This window comes from Antennarius striatus, chromosome 14 (assembly GCF_040054535.1).
Source record: "Antennarius striatus isolate MH-2024 chromosome 14, ASM4005453v1, whole genome shotgun sequence".
Taxonomy (NCBI): Eukaryota; Metazoa; Chordata; class Actinopteri; order Lophiiformes; family Antennariidae; genus Antennarius; species Antennarius striatus.
This window is the reverse complement of record NC_090789.1, coordinates 17,298,393-17,321,819: the sequence shown is the minus strand read 5'-3', so window position 1 is coordinate 17,321,819 and position 23,427 is coordinate 17,298,393. Positions and strand designations below refer to the sequence as shown.

At 39.6% G+C, this 23,427-nt stretch overlaps 2 protein-coding genes and 1 pseudogene across 3 annotated transcripts; all 3 read right to left on the bottom strand.

The window, feature by feature from the left end:
* Positions 1–49: 49 nt before the first annotated feature.
* On the bottom strand, positions 50–11,393 carry LOC137607293 (probable C-mannosyltransferase DPY19L4). Its single transcript, XM_068332953.1, has 19 exons — positions 11,080–11,393; positions 10,754–10,912; positions 9,491–9,612; positions 9,310–9,400; positions 9,048–9,169; positions 7,588–7,733; positions 5,859–5,982; positions 5,649–5,783; positions 5,230–5,361; positions 4,570–4,671; positions 4,398–4,471; positions 4,095–4,253; positions 3,774–3,893; positions 3,520–3,640; positions 3,190–3,246; positions 3,021–3,103; positions 2,125–2,257; positions 1,500–1,658; positions 50–1,089 (listed from the first exon to the last, which is right to left on the bottom strand). The coding sequence occupies exons 1-19, from the start codon at positions 11,168–11,170 to the stop codon at positions 925–927; spliced, it is 2,295 nt and encodes a 764-aa protein (XP_068189054.1). The 5' UTR covers positions 11,171–11,393; the 3' UTR covers positions 50–924.
* A 1,707-nt stretch (positions 11,394–13,100) lies between these two features.
* Positions 13,101–14,209, bottom strand: LOC137607449 (guanine nucleotide-binding protein G(I)/G(S)/G(T) subunit beta-1 pseudogene; annotated as a pseudogene).
* Positions 14,210–16,958: 2,749 nt separating this feature from the next.
* LOC137607423 (nucleolar protein dao-5-like) lies at positions 16,959–22,906 on the bottom strand. Of its 2 annotated transcripts, none has more exons than XM_068333178.1 (10): positions 22,767–22,906; positions 21,213–21,368; positions 20,986–21,105; positions 20,771–20,878; positions 20,533–20,682; positions 20,315–20,455; positions 20,113–20,229; positions 19,515–19,649; positions 19,214–19,351; positions 16,959–19,132 (listed from the first exon to the last, which is right to left on the bottom strand). In XM_068333178.1, the coding sequence occupies exons 1-9, from the start codon at positions 22,888–22,890 to the stop codon at positions 19,224–19,226; spliced, it is 1,179 nt and encodes a 392-aa protein (XP_068189279.1). In that variant the 5' UTR covers positions 22,891–22,906; the 3' UTR covers positions 16,959–19,132; positions 19,214–19,223. The 2 variants fall into 2 exon arrangements, with proteins under 2 accessions (XP_068189279.1, XP_068189280.1); XM_068333179.1 differs by having other exon boundaries at positions 21,001–21,105.
* Between the last annotated feature and the right edge of the window lie 521 nt (positions 22,907–23,427).

The following is a 23,427-nucleotide window of genomic DNA, read 5'->3' as shown; positions in this document are numbered from 1 at the left end:
TGACACAAATATGAATGTTAATACATAGATTTTCTGGTAGTTTGTGTAGGTTATTTACCACTCTACTATTCACACCAAAATGATTGCTTGAAAACAAACACATTCATCGAATAAAATCTGGTTACTGAATAATTTAATCCTTAAATGAGGAGGATTTATTCTGCTTTTTTTCCCCCACCAGTAGAAATCTGCTCATCCTTATTTATATCACACTATAACAAACTCAGAGAAAACATCTACACACATTCATATTCAATGGGACAAAACAAAATTCATCAACATTTGTGTTGCACAAGTCCCATAATAAAGAACATCATTTCAAATCGCTCCCACATTTTTTCTTTATAAATCAAAGTAGATGAGTTGATTCATTTGAATACGTCAAAAGCTTTTTGAACAGCAGCACTTTCTAAGTTTATTTTAAAAAGAACTGAAGTTACTCAGTTTTCTTCATTTAAATGAAAAACATTTATCAGTATTTTTATTCCTTTTTCTAGTTATTTCCATTATGTGTTAAGTATGTACAAATGTTTATGGTAACTGACATATAGAAATGTAAAGCTTCAAATGTGTTATTGGTTGCACTGAAATAACAAAGTCAGCAACACCAGTGCTGCTGACGTCAATAGTTGGGAGTACTGCGATCTCCCTTTTCATCAAACGCAGCACATTAAGTAACATATGGCTTACAGAGTAACAGTAACATAATCAATAGGACAAATATTGATGTCCATTCATGTCGATCAAACTACCACAAGCGTGCTTAGTCAATCAAAGGTGTTTATGTCCACAACACCTCGATGTAAGTTAGCAGCGGTGAGGTGCTTCGAAAGTCGTCCCTGCTAGACTGAAGACGTGATGAAATAAAGTGGAGAAAAGCCAAACTGTTCTGGTGAAGTCTCGACAGGAAGGCAGAGACCTCTGTCAGTACTGAAAGGAGATGACAGAGTTCACTTTGTAGACGTGGTACGAGCGGTTCCAGAAAACTCGAGTGAAGTAGTTTGTGTACGGCGAGTAGTTCAACTTGATCTCCTGGCAGAACCTCCCGTGTCTGGAGAAAGAGTAAATCTCCCCTTTGTCATAAACAACCTGGATGGGACAGGAGGACATGGAAACTCGTGTCACGGTCGTACCGTAAAGGAAATGACATTGTTCATTCAGAATGCATTTCCTCTATCTATCGTCAGTCCCTCATTCCAGGTATCTGTATGTAACAATGTGATAAATACATAAACATTATTGGACATGTTGGGAAATGCATGTCTTCATTTTGTCACCTCCAGTTAGTGACCATAAACCACTTCATACAGATGAAACAAGCAGCAGCTTACCTTGACAGCAGCTTCATACTAAATGTACAACACACGGTAAAATAGATTTCCCAAAATGCCAAAGTATTTCTGAAACTATATCCTCTTAATCAATACAGTATATATTGGCTATATGGTGTGAGCCACCATTATATTTTTATTAAGAAGTTCAGCTGTAAGGTTTCTCACATGTCCATTGGAGATGTCGAGCAGGTCTTTCACTCTACAGCCTTTGTTAAGACGAAGTTCATTGCATAAAGACTCCTCGATGATCATGTAGTTTGTCTTTTGAGAGGTCAGAATCTTATAGATGTCCTCTGCAGACCTCATTCCATACACTTGATAAGTCTTGAGGGAAAGAAGAAAAATGAATATAACTTTAAATACTGTCCAGCTCATCAATGAAGAGGAAAACCTAAGTCAAGAACCGCTTTACTATTCACGGTTCTGTTGGAGTAAAAAGTAACTATGCAACCCCAGGAGGTTTCTTGGTTTTATGGACAGATAAATCAGAATCTTTGAAATGTGCTGTCCTGGTCCTACAGCATTGATGTCCAGAGTCCGTACTCTCACCTCTACCACTTTCCTCTACTTTCCCATTCTCCTGCTGTCTCCTGACTCGCCTCCCTCCTCGTCTGCTTTGGTCTACAGTTGCAGTTTCCGCTGACACCCTGTTGTCTGACAGCATCTGTCGCTGTCATTGTTAACTTGTGCTTCAACTGATCTGGTGTGGGTGTCGTATTTTTGATGTTCATATTTGAATAGATAAACATTCGGCATGGAACTGAAGGAGTAAATATTTCATCTGACTCACATCTTCAGTCCTCTTCAGCAGGTGGAAGTCTGTGTAGAGAGGTAAACTGGTCACGGCTGACCCTGAACACAACTTCACGATTCCTAACAGCTGAGGGCTTCCTGCGAAGACAGTGGCAGCCGGAGCTTGTGACCTAAACAACAAAAAGTTAGAAGACATAGTTACAAATACAGGAAGATGGCCCTTATGGACCAACCCAGGGGAGGGGCCAAGGGACCAATACTGAAATCTGTCTGGCACCTTAAAAATTGTCACTTGATTTTCCACATTGGTGGAGCCCCTTATGTCTTGTAAGTCATGCTGTGTTTACATCAGGCATACAATGGGAAGCAATCCAATGTTTATGACTTTCAATGAAACTTGGACATGACAACTGTCTTATTTATGAGTGAGATTTGGTGATTCCCATACGACGTGAACATGGAAGATGTGGAGATCCGTGAAATCTGACGTAACTTGAACACGGCATGAGAATGTATTTGCGGTGTTTATTATAAATATGATCTGTACATGTCTGAAAACACAACATTCAAAGACGTCTGAAACTCACTCAGCAACAGATTTCAAATTTTCTGTTCTAAATGGTTACATATGCTGTAGTAATATAAACTTCCTGTTTTAAATTTGTGTCTTCCAAATATGGAATAAAAATGTCCTTTACATTATGTTTTCTGCAGGAAAACTTTAAAATTCAATAAAAATTAAAATGAAGGGTTTATTTTCTGAAGATTTTTTTTAGGTATACAAAATGAAAAACTTGACCTAAATTTGTTTCTTTTCCTAACAGGATAATGTTAATGGAAATAAGCAAAGAAATATGTACTAACAAAGAATTACAGATGGATGTGAAAAGTGCACCCCCTCTGAAACAGAGAACAATCCTAGATAAGCCCCACCTGATCCAGGTGATCAGCTCCAAGGTATCCGGGTCATAGAACTCCTGCAGGTCTGACAGGTCCGCTAAGAGACGGGGGCTGAACTGACGGATAGAAGACAGCAGGGTAGGACGATATTATGTTTGCTGAACGGTCTGAAGTAATGATCTCTAAAAGAGAAACGTCTCACCTCTCTCCACAAACTGAAACCAATGATGGTAGGAACTGCTGTGCTCAGGATCAGAGACTGCAGTGGATTAAAAAAACCTCAGATTAACATCGTGAACAAGGACCTGAATTAAGTTTCATCTGCAACTAATAATAACAATCATTCAAAGTGAACAATAATACGATTCAGCAAATTTGATAGTACACCAATCAAAGCAAAACATTTTGAGTGTGAGCGTGTTCTTTGAGTGGGGTTATTTTTTAATTGGTAAAAACGCAAGTGTAAATTATGATCTGTTTTATAATAGAAAAAGCACTAATTTGTTAAATGTGAAAATTGACGTCTTCTTACTAGAACTACAGGGTGGACGGATTTCAGTTTGAGCCATTTAAACACAGTCATCCAGAGCTCTGGGGAACACACACCGAACGCTGTGAACATGCAGACGTATGGGGTCCATAAATATTTCAACCTGGGTGAAAAAAGAAAAAAAAAAAGATCACAGTTCATCTGCACCTGTTCGATAAAGGAGGAACTTAACAGTTAGCGAACATGAACATGAGAAGAATCCAAACTCTGAAACACGTTGAATCTGATGAACGCACCCATCAAACAGCAGAGACAGGCCTCCAAACAGCAACGTGTGAAAGACGTGATAGATGACCTGTGGCTGTTCTCCGATTCGTCCGTCTTCAAGTTTAAGGTTTGTTTCCATTGGCTGACCACTGCATAAAAGTAAACACGATTTTAGTGTCACAACATCAAACCCACAACAGACTGTGGATCTATGAGAAATGCTTTGCTGGAGCGTGAAACAGAACCACAGCTAGCTGGTGTCTGGTTTGGACCTCCAGTTCAGTCCAATGTTATTTCAGAGAGACACCAAACAGAGCCGTCAAACACTGTGTCGGGCAAAAGTCTCTCACTTGAGTCTTCTGTAAATGGTCTGCAGGGTGGACAGCAGGCAGACAGCGAGAACCAGGAAGTAGAAGGGAAGGACTGAGGCCTGCGTCAGTCGGAGGAAGAAGTCCTGACTGGGGGTCTGGAAACTCTCTTGGCACAGGAGGAAGTTGGTGATAAAATCACTAACACAAAATAAAGATATTAACATGATTAGATTTTATACAAAGAAATCAGAAAACTAACAACTGCAGATACTTAAAAACCAACAAAGAAAACACAAGGTCATCTTTTGATTAATTCAGCGTCCAAGGTAAAAGCAAACTCACGTTGTTGTGTTGAGGCCAAATTTTACTTCAAGGAACTTTACTATGAAGTCATTCTCACTCACAGGTATCAGTTTCTGTAAAGGAACAATAATGGTGATTGATAAAGGGATGTTTTGGTTTTTTTCAGCCAATGGACCAGTGAGACCACCAGTGACTAATCTTGGGGTTTTACCTTGACCACGTAACAGAAGGTGATCCCTGTGGTGAAGACAAGGTGGAAATGTAGAAGCAGCTTCAGCACTCTGGCCACTAGAGGTCCCATCTTCATCTTTTGCTGCAACAGAAAACACAAAGAATGCATCAATAAGAATTTACAGAAACCAAACCCCAAGAAAATGAAGGTAATACGACTTGAAAGAACAAAACTCATGATTTTGATTTAGGGTATAGATCAAAATCTAGATCATTGATCTATTCCCATGAAAACCAGAACCGCCAGTGAATCTGAAGTCACAACCTCCAGGATTCCACTAGTTTTTAAATCCATCACTCTGTCTGTCAAATGTCTTTACACTTCACAGCACAGCCCACCTGTCTTCTCTTATCTTTTCTGCATCAAGATTTATTAACGGTTACCTTAAAATTAACCAACAGCAGTTAAAACAGTATTTCATCCTGTGATAGCTCTGACAATATTACAAACAGACTTGTGTCCATATGGCTGCTGAACCACAGAGGGAGATCTGTGCTGCCCACTGAATAGAATATAAATTTGTCATATTTAAAAAGGTGCAATTTAAAAAAAAATATTCAAATGATTCATCTGTTATCAGAAGTCACTGATAAGTTTATGTGGTCTGAGTGAGCTCTGGTGTGGAGAAGCTAACTCTACCTGGAAGTACCTCGCGAGCACTGAGCCAATCAAGAGGCTGAGCAACGGTGAGCTGAGCAGGGTCGGATTCTGAAACTGGAACAGGTAGGCCAGGAACAAGGAGCTGAGGTACACTTTGTGAATGTCAGCCATCTGGACGTCACAGTTTGAGGGAAGATGAAAGAGTTAAGAGAACCAAAGGAAAGAGGAGAACCTTGAGAACAACATGGTATAGTTTCTAAAACAGAATATCATCTAGTTTATAAATAACTGGCTAAAATGTTTGTGGTTTATTAATAATTCGTTGTCATAAATATATAATCTAAAACATTTTTTGCAGCAGTTGAATCTGCTTATTCAGTTGTATAACTACATGCACAGTGACTTGAGGCACAAAATCAACACGAGTGAACTACATTCATCCCTTCTGGAAACACTACCTTACGTGGCGGCACCAGATCAAACGAATCGAGCAAGAAGAGACAGAGGCCTTGAACGAAGAGCACATAGTGGCTGTGTTCCCACACCAGGAGGAAGGTGACACTGGTGGCACTCATGGTAAGGTAGCAAAACATCTACAGAGAAAGGTTTTAAGCACTGCTCCACCTCATGTTGATATTGTGCAGGAACGGTTTTCAGGAGAGGCTCACCTCAGTGGCAGAGCTGATGTTGTTGCTGAGGAAACCGGTCAAAGCTGTGACCTGGCAGGAGAAGTAAGGCAGAGCCCAGTTGTCGCGTAGAGGAATAGCATGGTCCACTTTGGTGGTGTCCGGTCTGAGAAAGAAACGTGGAGACAATTCAACAAGGTGGCTATCAGAAGACTTAACCCCACTCAACTCAATAAATTGGTCTTGAATAGCATTTTTCATAAAGGTTTGTGCTCGAGAGAAGAGTGCATGATGATGTCAGGATACGAGGAGTCCACAGAGCTGATATGATCATATTAACCTCTTTCAGCAGACAGTGTTCATACAAGAATTAACCAGTTTGTTGCACTTTAACAGTTTCACATGGTATTATATTGTCAAAAGATATCAACATGCTGTTTATAGTCTCAAGTTAATGTTATCCCATGTTATCACAAATACATGTTGTTGTTTGTTTGTTTGTTTTTTGTTTTGTTTTTTTTGTTCATTAAAATCCATTATTCTGACATCAATGATGTTGATTTTTTCGACTGTTCCATGAAATACTTGACGTGTCCAAAAGTGTAGAGCTCCCAATATTGAAGTGACTCTATTGTATTGATCTTTGGTGTAGTAACAATTCTTGTCCGTCTTTATTGCTCATATTTCACCAACTCCTCTGCACTCCTGATCACCATTGTTGTCATGTGGTCCGGAGAAAGCCCCTTTGTTCCGATGAAGATCCTGCAGCTGTTCGTCCAGGTGTTGTCGATCAGCCCATTCTTCTTCAGTTGTCAAGCTTTTTAAGCGATATCAGCATTCTTTTTAGTGAGATTCTCATTAATATAGACGTTTTTTCCTTTTAGTTTGAAGCCTTGTTTCAGAAGAGCTATCTTGTGTTTACGATTGTTGAATTTTATCAGCACTGCAGATGGTCTCCTACCTCCTGATGGTAATGGGTAACATGTCTCAATCTGGTCCGGATCTATAGTTATCTCCAGGTCTCTCAGTTGAGAACTCACTTGTTGCTCGAGAGAGTCAATGTCAGCGCTAGCCATAGCATTTCTGCAATTCCTCGGCTTGAGTTTGATTCCAGTGATGATCACGTCATTTATACGAATGCTTTGTTCCAAATCATCCATTCTTTGTTGTTAGATTTATATAGCGCTTTTATGGACACTCAAAGACGGTTTTACATTGGATCCATTATTCATTCACTCCTCATTCATACTTGGTGATGGTAAGCTACGTATGTAGCCACAGCTGCCCTGGGGCAGACTGACGGAAGCATGGCAGCCAATCTGCACCTACGGCACCTCCGACCACCACCATTATTATTATTATTACTACTATTATTATTACTACTATTATTATTATTATTATTATTATTATTATGATTAAAGTAAACTTTACAAATAGATTTGAAACTGGATGACTGAAGGACAGAGTCATGATATTAACCTCTGAAGAGCTGTGAATTCAGCAGAACAACAATCGGGAATGTGGAAAGAGTTTTGTATGCTTATTGCTGATTTTTATTTGTCCTACCAGGAGAATAAATGGACGGATTTTAAGTCTGTTTAAAAAAAAAGGAGCACCAGAAAAAAGATGATGATAATGATGATGATGATAATGAGAATGATGATGATAACAGAGTTCACAAGAACTGACTTCACAGCATGTAGAAACATGAGAAACACATGAGGAGATTCATGCTGAAGTAGAAGGAGCAATGCGGTGGAAATCCTCTCACCTGTTAATCACGTACCAGGCCACTGCCAACATGCCTGCCACCCAAGTGCCGCTCATCACCCAGCTGCACACAAACAGGGCGGTGACATAGACTGCCTGCAGGCCGAAGATCGTTCCAACATAGAAGTAGATCGGCTCCACAAAGTCCTGAACAACACGTAATCACGCTTAGATCAGGCTTGGTGGACATTTTCAGAGTCAAAAACCTTTAATCATTCTGAATATTCAAATATTGGGAAGTTTCTGACCAAAAGAAAACTGTGTGATGTTTCACAAATGTGTAAAACAACACAGCTCAGTTCTAGCTTCCTATAAGGTTGCATACAGAGTCACATGTTCCAAGAAATCAAACATGACCCAGACTGCTAGCTGCACTTCAGCGGTGCTGCTAAACCGAAGCAACTCCGTCCGTCCAATGACACGGCTCCACGGCATCTACACACCAGTTCACCGGACCTGGAAGATCGGCTACTAGAATGACTAAAACAACTGCTCCATCTCGCAAGTAGAATTATGTGTTTGCTGTGCAAATATTATTTGTCGTGTAAATAAAATTTGCATGCCAAATTATTGGAAGAAAATTTGAAGTGCTTGTTCAAATATTGATGTTACTTATAATGAATGTCAGACTTCACACATGATTAAATTGAGTGAGCGTTGGAGGACCTGGAAAATGTCTTCCTTCAAAGGCAGGCTCAACAGAAAAACGTTTGAGAACCACTGATGTAGTGTAAAGACAGACATAGCTGGAGGTGAGTCGACTGGAACAGCAGCATGAGCGACTCCTTTTGTCAGAATTTTAGTGAGAATTTAAGACTTTCATAGACTAATTTGTTATTTTGTCACACCATGCAGTTCTATTTTTCGCTTTTCGTGCTCACTTCTCAAGTAACAGGAGAAAACAGTGGCAAGTTCCACGGGTCTTTATCAACATACATAGTCACTTGTGACTGACTGGTATTATTCTATAAAAACTTCTTCCCTTTGGAGGAAGCTCAGCCTGAAAGGTCCCAAAGCGTAAGAGCTTTATGTCCATGTATTTAAACGTTAAGAGAGGGTGTTGTACTGGCTAAACTTTAGGAAACACGTGCATCTTGTATTGCTGACTTCTATCTGATAACAAGATGATTTGTGGAACAAGTGATCTTCACTGGTAAAAAAGGAAGAAAAAAAACACAATAGAAAAAAACCCGAATGTGGAAAATTTCAAATGTGACTAAAAATGTATTGGAACCAATCATTAACTGGGCATCTTTAGTGTCCTTCACATATGTGTACAAATCATATGTAAAATTTCATTGAATCCTATCGGCCAGTTTTTTTGAAGAGGGCGACCCTGTATGCCTTCTTTGGTGGGGGAATGAAAACACAACACAGCTGTATGGCAAGTCCCAAACGACAATGTTCCTACTGGACTTGATCTAAACCGATTTAGAAGCAAGTGTAAAAAAAAAGACTCACATGACTGCTTGTGATTCTGTATATGAAGCTTGTGATTAGCTCCGGATATAGAGACAAACGTTCCACTACGTTGATGGTCTGACCTGAAACAGTCTTGTTGTCGAGCGTCAGTTCATAAAACCCTGGAACACACAAGAAAATTATTGATTAACAAGGAGGGTGATGATGTTCATGGCCCTTTATCTGATACTAAAATCCATCATGGTTTTGTATATTTAGCGATTTAAGTTTTGTTTTTTTAAATTAGAAGCAGTAAGAGCACCTCTTTCAAAAGATGGTGTTGCGAGCATGTGCTTAAAATAGTAATAATAGATCCCGCTGCCTTCTTGGAAGGTGATTTCCCGCTCCAGGTCCTGAGATGCATAAAGGAACATTTTGATTTAATATTTTATGAAAGTGTGGTTAAAATATTACGGAAACAGACTCATACAACAGTCGCCTACCTGTCTACTCGAAAACCAGAACTTCCTGTCGTGATATGTTGAGAGATAGACAGCATACAGCACTCCAGAGGCGACTGCTGCCAGACAGCCGAAGAACACCTTCACAACGTGCTGCAAGAAACCTGCAGCGAAGAGAAAGGTATCAGCAAAAAGCACTTAGAATAGAAGGAAATTAGTGTTTCAGAAACATTTTGTTTGTATTTAAGGGACCTCCTCAGTTATTTAATAAATTATTATCAACCTGATTTTGCCTTTAATCTGCAGTTTACACTTAGACAAACTACCATGATGAAAAAAATCAGAAGAAGAAATCTGAAATGGAATTAAATAAACCTGTAGACCAACTACTGCTGGCATAAAACAAAATACAATGAAACCAGAAAAACTCTGAATAGCATGCACACTCCTGCTGAAGCTGAAAAAATTTGCACTTGTTTGGCTTTCCCACTTTGGGACAAGTCTGTGTAATCCCCAATAAACCAAATCAGGTAAAAACAATTTGAAAAGTATAAAAACAATCCTCCTGGATGCAAGTCCTTATGCAGATTAATACTAAAATACAACATTTGGCTACAGCACAAAACCTACAAACAACTGGTTGGTTAATCCAACTAACCAACCAAATGTCTGTGTTGGTTCTCAGTCATCCAGGTGAAGGTAAATCAAGAAGGGCAAAAAAGAATGAAAGGGACTCGCTTTAGTGTGTTTCTTCCTGATTACTAGCCGAGGTAAACAGCTAAAAACATACCCTGAATGGGGCTGAGTAATATGAGTAATAGTAATACAGATTAATGAGCACACAGGAGTCTTGACATGCGCGACGTAGTTATACTTGAAGTACATGATCTTCACTTCAGTCAAAGAGAGTTGGATGATTTTACGTCTTCATCCATATTCATTTGTCTTCAAGACATCAGACAACAGATCCCTGGCAAGCGAAGACTTGATCATGTTTTTAGGTGGATTCAAGTATAGATGTGGACAATGAATCACTTTTTCAGTTCCTTCAAAACTTAAATTAAGTCGCTTTCATATTTTTCATTTTCATTAATACATAACCAATCAAATCAGAAATAGTCAGGCATGGAAAAGTTATGGTAGTGCATCATGTTAAGAAATTTCCCAGAAGATATAACTCTTCTCTGAATGCTTTGTAGTTTTTATTTTGTGGTTGTGTAAAGTTCACAGATCAAGTATTGAGAGGATCTGCATCAAGCAGTTGATATTGATCAGCAATAGAAAATCACGGACACGTAGCCTCACTTGCAGAAGATGTGTTCACTCTCTTCAGAGAGGGTTCAGGATTTGACTCCTGTTCTCCAGCCTCTCCTTTGACTTCATCCTCCTCTCCCTGCCGCCTGTCATGAGTTCCATCGTTGGACACACTCCCATCACCCTCTGCGCTCATCGATCCATTGATGTCTGTCAATGTGTCACAACAAAACAGCTTTACAACCTGACCACCTGCAGTCACTCCAGTCTGTTATAACTAATGCTTCTCTGGAAAGTTACCTCAACTTTACTGTTGTTTTTGCACAGGAAGTTAGCAGTGTTTCCGTTAGCAAACCTTTGACATGAACGAAACTTACGTGTAGTTTGCACTTCGGGCTCATTTTTGCGCACATCTTCGTCTCTGTCTCCCTCCAAAATCTCTTTAATCCGACATCTCACCTCAGTCATGACGAACCAGAAATAATCCCCGAGTTATCTGAGGTGTGGCGGCGGCAGCATGCTAGCTAACGAGCGGACGGCGAACCCCGGAGCCATCAAAGCAACGCTTCTCCTGACCGTAAATCAAACTGCTGACGAGTGATGTGTGCTGCCCAACAGCTGTCAGCACAAAGCAGTGGGTGTTGATGTTGGTAACGGCGAGTGTGGAGGACTGCTGCTGGGACGGACACGCCGGAAGTTGAGCACAGACCCGGAAGTACCGAAGAAGAATAAACCGGAAACTGAATCCGGTTTGTTTTTTTTGTTTTTTTTAGATCTCAAACAGCTTTTTATTACATTTTTTAATTAATAACAGTACAATTTAGTACAGTATCTATCTTGCATCCAGATCACCGTGTAACATCAACAGATCAAAATGAAAAGGTACATAAGGGTGCAGAGCTCTATAATATCAATGAGAAAAGGGAATCCATCTCAGTTTAATTGCATTTTCACTTGTGGCCACACATAAATACATCACATTTATTGTACATCATTGCAGAAGAAAAAAGGGTGAAAATATGTTACAAATTTAACAAAAGTGCTTCTGTATACAGTGAAATGTCATTCAGATGCTCTGGTTTTCAATTTAAGACCAAGAAAAAAAATATACAAAAGATGTAGCATGGACAGCAGGGGAGGATGTTTTTTGTTCCATTGACTGAAGATTTCAGGGAGAGAAGGACTCGAGGATGTTCTCACAATGATTGTTATAATTGCAAAAAATGGCATCAATAGAACTGGTCAGCGTAATTTACACAAAGTATGAAATCAGTTTGATCTATTCTTGCTCACTCTGGTGCATAGCATTACCAGTATTATGATGTATGCTGAGTTGGAGCCAAAAAAAAAAAATTGGCTTCTATTAATTTCAATCAATAGGTTACTCTCCTCAGAAAACAAAGAAATAAAAAGTCTAGAATTTTGCACCATTGAAAGCAAGTCTACAGCACGCACATCTAAATTAACTCATGGCAGACAAAATTAAAGGTTTTAACTTAAAATATCCAACCATTATTTTTCAGACACTGATTTGTACATTTCATCCAGAGTTGCAACTGCAGTCCCAAGCAAAGGAAGTGTCTAGTTAGGTGAGGCATTTCACTCAAAGTGGATACTATACACAACCCCCCCAACCATATTATAAAATCCAGTCATGCCCACATTATCTCAGCATCTACCTTGATACCCCAACCCGTCCCATCCAAAGTCAAAGGCATGTACAAGAATTAAGGGGGTTAACTGTTCTAAGTTTCTCATATCTTCTTTTGTAATGGAATGAGCATTCATAACTTATAGCATGTGGTTAGTTAACATATTTTTAGTTGAGAGGCAAAGCTTCATGTGCAAAAGGCTGTGATGAAACAAAAACAGCTAGTATATAAATACACCATGGACATTTTGAAAGCTGCTTGTGTAATATGCTCCAAGCGTTTACTTGCATTACTTGCTGCATGTTTTCTCTTATCTGTCTTACATGATTTAACTGGATTAGAAAGACAAGTTGTAATTCAAACATACCTGAAACCACTAAAGAAACATGACAAAACGAAAGCCATCAAGAATAACAAGCCATGAGAACAGAGTTCTTAAAAAAAAAAAAAAAATTTAAAGCAAAAAAAGTTAAATAATTTGCACAATTACACTCCAACATTTGGGTTCAAGACGCACACATTTGCATGGGATGATAGTGTTGTTTTTTTTCTTTCAAGGTAACATAAAATGGTCCGAAAAGGAACGCACAAGGTTCTGATTTGATACCACAGGAAATCCTTCCTTAACTAGGTGATACACAACTGTGCTCTTCTTTGTGTAGAAAAGGCATTGGTTTCCCTTCGTTTTTTGTGGTGTCCAAGTCAGTTTAAACAGTGTTGAAGAAGATGTCGTGAACATTCTGAAGTTGTAATGGTCTTCCAGTCAACTTTGGGGTTAAAAGAACATCTTCAGGCTTCAATTCCAGATCTTCAGAAAACTGTCCCAGGATCCTGTTGCAACTGCCATTCCATCATCAGTAACCCCCAGGCAGCTAACACGGTTATCATGTCCAGCTAACACACCAGCATGGTAAACTTTTACTGTGTCCCACACATTACAATTGAAGTCATCATATCCTGCCCGTAGAAGACGGCCACTTTGAGAATGCAACAGAGGTGATGCCACAAATGATATTGTCATGAGAGTAGATCATTAATTCCTCTTCAGCACGCAGGTCAAACAGTGGTGCAGGTGGCATCATCGGAGCCCGTGGCAAAAGCATTGCTGTTAGGGAAGAAACAAATGGCAATGACTTATGGCCGGTGAACGTCTGTCTGCACATGCCTTCTCGAACATCCCAGAGTTTAGCAGAGGCATCACAAGCACCAGAGACAAATAACCGTGAGTCAGGGGCCAATGACAGGCTCATGACATCACCTGTGTGCCCAGCAAATGTTGTGGTCTGCTGACCAGTCTCAATGTCCCAAAGTGCCATCAAGAAAGCGACAACAGAACAGGTATCCTGTATGTCCAGCAAGCTCACGGCTAACACATACATTCCCCTCACGTGTTTTCAGGTTGTAAATGGAGCAAATGTTGTCTAAACCACCACAGGCAAAATAATTTCCTGAAAGTGCATACGCGCAAGTCATAACCCAGGAGGATCGAAGTGGAATAGCATGAACCTTATTTGTGGTATAGCTGTCCCATATAATGAGTTTGCCATCTTGAGAGGCACTGACCAAGAGCCTGGAATCTGTTCCCCAGTGCATGGCATAGATTTTAGCCAAATCACCCCGCAGTGTTCGTCTTGTACGCATCTGGATTCGACCAACGGGGTCAATATTAGCTGTGATCTGTGATAGTGTGGCATCTGCACATGCTTTTCTGGCATCTCTGATCTGATTTTTGAGCTGCTTCGCCTCTTGGCGCAACTGGTCCAGTTCACTCATTTTATTTTGCTTTTTCAATTACCTTACTCCAGCCCCCAGGGCACTTGTTGATCCGAGTTAAGGGCGTAACACCGGCGCGGCCATGTCGTTGCAGGAAGGCTGCAAATGTCAACCGGGCTCATATGGTTGAAGAGAAAATACCTGTTTCTTGTTTCCGGGGACAGAGTCAGAGCCACACAACTCAGAAGTGACTGTTCTCATGTGGTATTCTGGCTCCTTATCCTGTTGTCATTGTGATGTTTTTCGGGATAAAGAACTTGGCTGGATCCAACCATCTGGCTGCATCCATCCATCGAGATATTTCCTCTAATCTCTGAATAATGCCATGTGTTGGTATTGATCATATTGATAACAAGCAGCTCACATAACAAATAGATCAGGTGGATGGTGGAATGCGAGGGTCATGGAGGACACACACGGGCAACCAAATAACAATGGGAGTTTACACATCCCCACCTATATATTTGAATGAGCTCACTTCAAAAAGTCTCACATTGTCACGCTGTCACCAATTCCAACCACTACCTGTCAATCAAGAGCCCAACCAATCACAGCGCATCTGCCAGAAGGAATCACATGAACAATATAGCGTAAGGCATCTGCTATGCTGGGGGAGAATAAATAACTATAGATGGACTTCCCAGTTAACATGATTTTAGAGTATCATAACTGTTCCAACAGTTTTCATGTTTTTGAGCAGAGAGTCCAAACAGCAGGAACGACACAGAAAACGGCAACGAATGCTGAGTGAAACTAGTTGGCTGGCACGAAGTCTGTCCAGCTACGCTTTCTGTCTGGAATGGGACAATCGATGTAGTATCCAAAAAGCTCCTCAGGCATCTGACAAAAACAGTCTTTAAATAACTACATACAGTTCTGCTCATGTAGCTAACAGAACTATCACTTCTCTAAAATTTCTTTTCCACTTGCTCTTTTGACAGATGCCTTTTCCTTTAAAGTTATCTCCTTTCCCAATCTCACCATTAGTTAGCTTTCTTTCTCCAGTTAGCCTGCTAACATTCATCTACGGCTTCACCATGCCAACCCAGCGCAATCCATGATCTGCCAACACAAAGTCGTCACATCACCACGTTGATTTTGGACTACGTTGGGTGCGCTTGGTTTATAATACCAATACATATAGTATATTTGTTTTCATATGTTTGGTATGAAGTCTGATATTATTGTTTTATCATGGAATTTCCACTTATTCCCACTAGTAGTTTATAATTGTTTATTATAATAATAACCAATAATATGTCATCAATGATGATTATGATTATAGCAAAATGTGGTGGACAGCAGAGCGATGGAGAGGCAGTGACAACAACAGAGCAGTGATTTACAGTAAATATATAATTATTGTAGACAGTTAATCTTATAATCTTTATTGTATGTGCCTTGTGTACATGCTCACATCTGTTGTAAATGTTAAGAGTTGAGAAGGCTCCTTCATAATATCCATTACAGTATATTGAATAGATCCGGCTTCAAATCTGTTAGACTGACATAACAAAGCTTCACAGAACCTCTGGTTTTCATGATGCTGAGGAATGTTGTTCTGCGGGGACCATGGGAGGAGAGGATAAGCCAGATGAGGCCGAGACCAGCAGGGAGGAATGATTCAGAAAAAGAAACGTTACAAAAGATAAAAACAGGAGAAATAATTGTCCTATTGAAGGACATAGAGAAAGGAGATTTTTTTGCAAGCTTGACCACACTGAGCAACGTTCTTTCAGAAGAATTTTTGATACAGAGTTGTAGAGATGAGACAAGCACAGACAAAATGTTCAACACAGACACAGTTTCTTCTATAACGGACTGTTGGACCGAGCTTCTGTACGAGCTCCTGTAAGAGGATAACTCAGTGAGACATCAGACTCACCACTGCAACAGAAGAAGAAAACATGGGAGAAGAGAAGTTAATTGTCTTGGACAGAAGAAAAAGATGAGGTCTTTTTCTTTCTTCTTCTGCAGAAAAGACGTTTTGATCTGATCAGTCAATTCCTCACTCTAGCAATAAATCCTCATTCATAGGTGCAAGTTCTTGAAGTTATGAGTATGGTTTTAATTCATTTTTATGATTTTATACATTTGAATGATCATAACTGATCATGATTATGATTATTAAGAATTAATCACAATGTGATGATCCAAGCATGATGAGCTGCACTCTGCCAAAATCTGTTCTAATAAAATATCCTAAACTGTTATTAAAATTTCTCGACATGAACTTTTTATGTATTTCCGACTAATAGTCCACCACGCCATAACCACCGTTCATCCCACTCACCCCCTCAAGGTCTCACTGTCACTGCCCATGTGATTGTTGAAGTCCCCAGAAGAACAATGGAGTCCCCAGTTGGAGCACTACCCAGTACCCCTGGCTCCAAGAAAGCCGGGTACTCTGCAATGCCATTCGGCTCGCAGGCTTAAAGAACAGTGAGAGTCCTGTTCCCGACCTGAAGGTACAGGGATGCAACACTCTCATTCACTGGGGTGAATCCCAACACATGGCAGCTGAGCTGTGGGGCTATAAGTAAGCCCACACCAGCCCACCGCAGGCAACACCAGGGAATTGTTGCCCTAGCTCTGTGTCTGTGGATTGGGGCATCAAGCCCTGACCCTCACGCCTGTTGACTACCACCCAATCCACACCATACCTATGCTTCACTTGCCAGGTGGTGAGTTCACCTAAGGTTGGGTCTATACCGTATTGTCCTTCCAGGCTGAGCACGGCCCCCAGGCCTTATAGAAGCTTAGACCACGGTTCCACGATGGGGCCCAGATTTCAGTTAATACATCCAATACTGTATGTCTTATTTGTCAGTTTATTTGTAGTTCTGCTGAAAAGGCTGTACAAGTGGATAAAATCGTGCAAAAATGAAAGATTTTAAAGTGATACCTACATCCTGTCATATGTTGATCTGATACCTCAGCCACTGTCGTTTTTCAGGCCTTTGTGTGTCTGCAGTCCTCGTTAGCTATGAAAGCTTGATTTATCTTCTATGTCTTTCACTAAAATGCTGATGCATTCTACAGAATGATGTACTTTTGTCAATGCTGTATTCACCATACATACTGTACTTCTCTCTTGTGAGATGGTGCTCTCCTTAATCTGTCTGCGTTGGGTTCCTCTATAGCTGATAGGTTGCTAAACTCATTGAGTAGATCTCCGCTACCATGAATGATGGAAAAAATGACTCATGCAATCATCATCAAAGTGATTCTAATGAAAGATATTTACAGATTTCAGGCCACTTACAAAGCATTTTACAGAAAATGTATTTTACTTTTCATTAATTTGTGAATCTTAACAATTAAGCATTAACTTTTATTCATTGCAATGCAATGTCTGCAAATCAATTCTCAGAAGTCAACGAACTGACTCTGGACAACTAGTTTTTTACTTACAGAAACTGTTTAAAATCAAACTTGTCAAATTTGTTAATTCAACTTGTCAACTTGTTAATTTCCAGTAGTGAAACCCGAGCAGACAGCCCCACTGAAGTCAAACAGCTTGTATTTAGAGCTGAAACTGTACTCAATAAAATGAAGCAGAGTTCAAGATTCAGAAATTTGAAAAATAAAAAGAATTTTTCAGTATCTTTACAATACGCTTTTTTGTTTTAATGGTGATTTTTGTTTTGGACTCAACCTGAATTTTACAGAAATGAGAACTAAGTGAACAGTTTCAAAAAGAGTCAACTTCCTCGACACGCCATCACACACCTTCAACACTTCACACAGACATGCATGATGCCACAGTGGTGATAATATTAAACTTTCACTATGGACATTGCATTTCACATCAATGACAACATATTCCACAGCATTTATGATCAGCTTACCAGTGGAAAGATACAGACGCTTGTGGAGACCCAACATCTTCTGCCAGAAGGTAAAAGTTAGAATTCTAGGTGAAGGAGAGTTTCTGTCTGTCTGATAAGAGACTGCTGACTTCTCCATGACAGTCTGCACCAGAACAGCAAACCTCAATGGCACTGGCAGTTTAGCATGATAGGCTGTGATACCACATATTTATATATCCTGGTTATTTCATCACTTCATTGAACAAATAATATTAATAAAAACAATTTAAGTAGCGATTGTTGATTTACAAGGAGCAAGCCCCCACAAAGGAACTTCAGTACCGATGAAGTTTTTGCACTTATTAAAAAAAGTTCCTGAATATTTGATCCTTGTGATGATTCCTGGAGCCTGACAACCAGTCCCTAGAATCTAGAATCACATTGATTTCATCATTAGTTTGATAATTATTTTAGCAAAACAGTATCTAATGGTGCTTTTCTTCAGGATATAGGTCAGTAATGTTTGAATATGCCTCAAGTTTGGCACTGACTCAGCAAAGAGGAAGGAGGAATGTCACAGGCCTGTTTATGGTCCAAATAATTTTTTTTTAAAAATTCTGTCTGAAGTCACTGATGACAGGAATCAGAAATACAAATGATTTATATTCTCGCTGGAATGGAAAAGACAAGTTAAACAATAACTTAGGTATGACACCTGTAATAACAAGACTCACAGTGACCTGAACATGTTAAAACTAGTATATTATTACTGCTGCAAGCTGTGCGTACCATTTCAGTTTAACTACATCAACAATTATAAACAATTACCTGAAAAAATAAAATCAGGACAGTTGTTGCAGAGTAGGCTCAAATAAGAAAATAAAACCCAAGACACGAAAACATAAAATCTTTCCAGAACATTCAAAATTTTACCCCAAACAAGGGTAAAAATATTAACACCTTAACTTACATTATATCAAGTGTAGAAAACATGCTATCAACACAATCACTGTGGCGTATGGGAGGCATCTCTCACGCACGTTGCCACAGGATAGCCGGAAAAACCCACATCCACAAATGAAGAATAACAAAACCCTGACATAACATTTCATCTGCTTAATCCTCTTCTGATGATTCCTCTGAGTATAAAGATGTCTTGAGTGAGGACTTGTCAGCAAACTGTGCTGTAAACGCTGTTTTGGAGAATAAGAACAATGTTGTATGCATGTGTCCAGGTTGTAGCATCGACAATCACTTCGTTCTGGAATCAGTACCTGTTTTTGTTCAGGTCTTGCGATCTCCAACCTCTTTGTCATCACACCTCTGTAGAATTACTTTAATCATTTTGGTCACTTGTGGATGTGGAGCTGCTTTTGTGAACATTTCAATATCTGAACTGTTGCTTGTTGACCCTGGAAAAAAAATCCATAAAGCATAACTGGCATGGCTGAGAAAGAAACATTCATGATTTCAATACGTACATTTCTTTATGCAGTAAAGTTTTTGTGAGGCCTCATAGAGATTGTGTAAGCCACAACGACTGATCCTAAATTCTGGATATAATGGTATTTTTACCTCTCACAAGCATCTTTCTCGGCTTTTTGGTAGATGTGCCCCTTTTCTTTGGAACCAAATTCTTCTTTTTGGTCGGTGTGCGTTTCTTCTTAAGATTGATCAAAGGTTCGTCGTCTGAGCTTTTATCGGACGATTCTGACAATCACAGAGCAACGGATTTAATACAGAAATTATTCAGCATTTAATGTTTTCATCATGTCAGCCATCCATCCATCCATCCATCCATTCATCCATCCATTTTCTTGTAGACGAGATGATCTCAATCGTCTCGTCTCCAGCCGCTTATATTGTGGGTCACAGGTCTGCCAGAGCCGGCTGGCTTTGGGCGAAAGGCGGGGTACACCCTGAATGAGATGACATCTCATCTTAAGGCCACACACCTACAGACAATATGGTGTGATCAATTCACCTAAGCTGCATGTTTCTGGAGGTGGGAGGAAGCCGGACACCCCGGAAGGCTCCCACCGAGACACGGGGAAAACATACAAACTCCACGCAGACAGTAAACCCACCCGAACCCACCCTGATGTGAGGCGACACCGTGACCCACTGCACCATGGTGCCACCCTTGTTCATGTTGTGATTACTGCCACTGTACCTTGTGTCTTTCTTGTACTGGACTGTAATATTGCTCTTTTCTTTGCGTCTTTCCTCACTGGTTTCTTCTTGGTAATAAGGTCTACCAAGGGCACGTCATCATCACTGGAGTTGGAGTCTGAAAAGGATTTTAAAACCCCGGAGTTAACAATTCTCTATAAATTCCTTCCTCATAGCTGATTGGTAACGAAAACACCACAAACCTTTTAGTGATTTGTTTTCGACTTTTTTATTCTTGCCGTTTGCCGATGTTTTTTCTTCTAAAGGAGATTTTGTCAGTTTCCTCTCCAATGTTGCCAGTGGTTGATTGTCTGAGCTGTCACTGGAAGACTCTGCATAATTAACTACAAAAAACACAATTATTTTTGATAAGATAATAAGACAATTTCAGATTAATGCATATCCAAAGTTTAACACTCACTTGTTTTCTTTGATGCGTTTCTTTTAGATTTCAATTTTGAGCTGGTATATAATGGCCGGTTGGGCGTCTTTCTGTGGCGTTTGGGGTAGCATTTCTTAGCAAGTACACTCAAAGGCACATCGTCTGATGCATCACTGTCATCCGGACATTCTGTGTCAGAAATATTAAGTCGATAAGTCTGTGGCCAAGAACAGTCACTTTCAATTAGTGCCGCAGGTTCATATGGAGGTAAAATTACCTTTCTTCTTTGTAGCAGCAGTTTCTTTAGGTGTGCTGAGCGGCTTCCTCACAGCTTTGGATGCAACTTTGGTCATCTTTGTGAGAGGCTTATCATCTGAGCTGTGGTCTGTATTCAAACATAAACATTACAGAAGCAACATTTTAAAGCCACACATTCTAGACACAAATCAGAAAACAAAACTTCATTAAATATGGTTGGTTTGAAGGTGGTACCACTAGCTTCCTTGCCATTTCTGGTCAATACGTTGACTTTTTCCTCTTGTTTCTGAGCTGGAGGAGAAAATTTTTTCTTCTTTGTTAAAGGTTTGTTGTCGTCTGAGGTGTCATCCAAAGCTACAACAGGAGAAGATTTTAGCATGATTATGTTTAATTTCTGCTTCCAAATGTCAGATAATAATAATAATATTTTATGTTATCACTCAGTGTTGAAAAGGTGTTACATTTGTTGTCCCCTCCAATTTTGGCCTTTTTGCATTTGCTGACGGAGCTGGAGTTTGAGCTGCATTTGTTTTCGCTTGACGACTTCTCGACATTCTGTGGCCTCTCCAGGAGCTTAGCGAGAGGTATCAGATCTTCTGAGCTGGAACTGTCACCATCTGGTCAGTGGATGACACAATGGGATGCATGGGATGGATGGGATGGATGGATGGATGGATAGGAGGAAAATTGCACATATAACAGGAAATACATCTGACCTTTGGTCTGGTACAGTAATCAAAGACATTCAACAGTACATTTGGACCCAACAAACTGATTTCTAGTCCAAATTTCACCTAATTAGACCCTATATCCTGTATTTTCTTTTATTCATTTCATTGCAGGTGAATTTTACAGGAACAAAGTTGTAAGATTTGCTTGTCGCACCAACTTTATTTATTATAAAATTATGTTTACATTATTTTCCCAGCGCTACAGTTACCATAGTTTAATGCAATAAGTGTGATGAATTCCTTAATGATCAAATCTTTTAAATGGTAAATCGTAACCATGAATGTTAAACTTTTTTTTTTTTTACAAGTTATTAGTATAGACTGAGAAGCGAAAGCAGAGCCATGAGAATTCAAGCTGAAGATAAATAAAGAGGGTTCACCTGCAGTTAAATCATCATGCCATCAATGAACTATAACGTAATGATATCAAACATTTTGTCACTGTACTCCACATATAAGTTCCCTTTTGAAGCTCATTTCCTTTGACAGATCATCTGTCAAAGGAAACTTTGATAGATGATCTCCATGCATTTTAACTTAAATCAACACTTTGAATGAACTATTCGAAGTTCCTTAAACTGTTTAACAATTATGCACCAGTGTGAGAATAAATATACTGTATATATACCACAAAATGGGCAACTTGTACTTCAAGTAAAGCTGCTCTAATGGCACAGTCATAAGTGTTAATGACATTGTGTTATTATGCTAATACTAATGCATAAACAGCTTACAAGCGCTTCCGTGTCGTACCTTCTTTACGTTATTTTTGTGTAGTGTTTACACCATGGTTAATATGTTAAACGCGTATATATTTATATTTTATAAGCTGCTGATGTTTTTTATAAATGATATTTACAAAGTCACTAATAACTATAAGGTCATATATGAGTCGTGATTTAAGAAGAACGAACTTCCTTCTAAAACATTATTTTAGCGAAGGCTAAAGTTAGCAGGTGAAGTCACGTTACAGACGCACCGCGGAATGACACCTTAGCTAGGCTCAGTACCCGAGTATCAGAAGTAACGTTACACTACTTCGATAAAATACTCACTGCCATTGGAAATACTACCAGTCATAATTTTATTTCTATATCATCTGCTCCTGTAACTAAGACGAGCTCACTACGCTTCCTTTCATTCCTGATATCTCAGCCATATATAAGTATTTTATTTTGAAGTCGTATGCTAATTAAGCTATTAGCTAACTTTAAGCTAACAATTACAATCAATTACTGTCTGATTCCTCAGAATTACAAAAAGTACTTGCGTTAAAATCACTACCTGGAGAGTCTCGAACGGCATTAGTCGGCACGTAAGTTACGCTGCAATCCATATCGCTGCTGGGAGTGACGGATCCGCATCCAGAGCGCGTCGGCCAGGCTACAGCATCTTCTTCTTCTCTCATGTGCGTCCTTGTTTCTTCTTCTTCTTCTTCTCTTATTTTTCCTGTAACTGTTGACAGCAGCCTCCTCCAGGCGCTGCTGCCACCCTCTGAGTTGCATCACCACTCCATCAAGTTGGTCCATCAGTGTCACCATCCAGGTGTGAAGTATGATCACCATCCCTGTCCCCACGGCACTTTTTCACGGGTGGAACCCTGGTCTGAGTGACACCTGCTGCTTTACCATGGAACCTAGATTCATTAATTTTGTTCTGTTTAATTAGTATTATCATTCAGACGCTATAAAATGTCATTAAACATTAGTCCTACAATGAACCAGAGGGAAATAACTGATCCTGGAGATTTACCTTTTCCAGTTTCAACAATTTGGGAAAAGAAAACTCCCAAATCTATTGTTGTACCTTAAAGTCTTATAATGACTAAATTTCTTCTTAAACACCTACAAAAAGAAGGACGTCGTCCCTCCAGGACGAATTGTCATTTCTTTTTCCACAACCAAATAAATTTCCTTAGACTATTTCAAGACTGTAATACTGTATT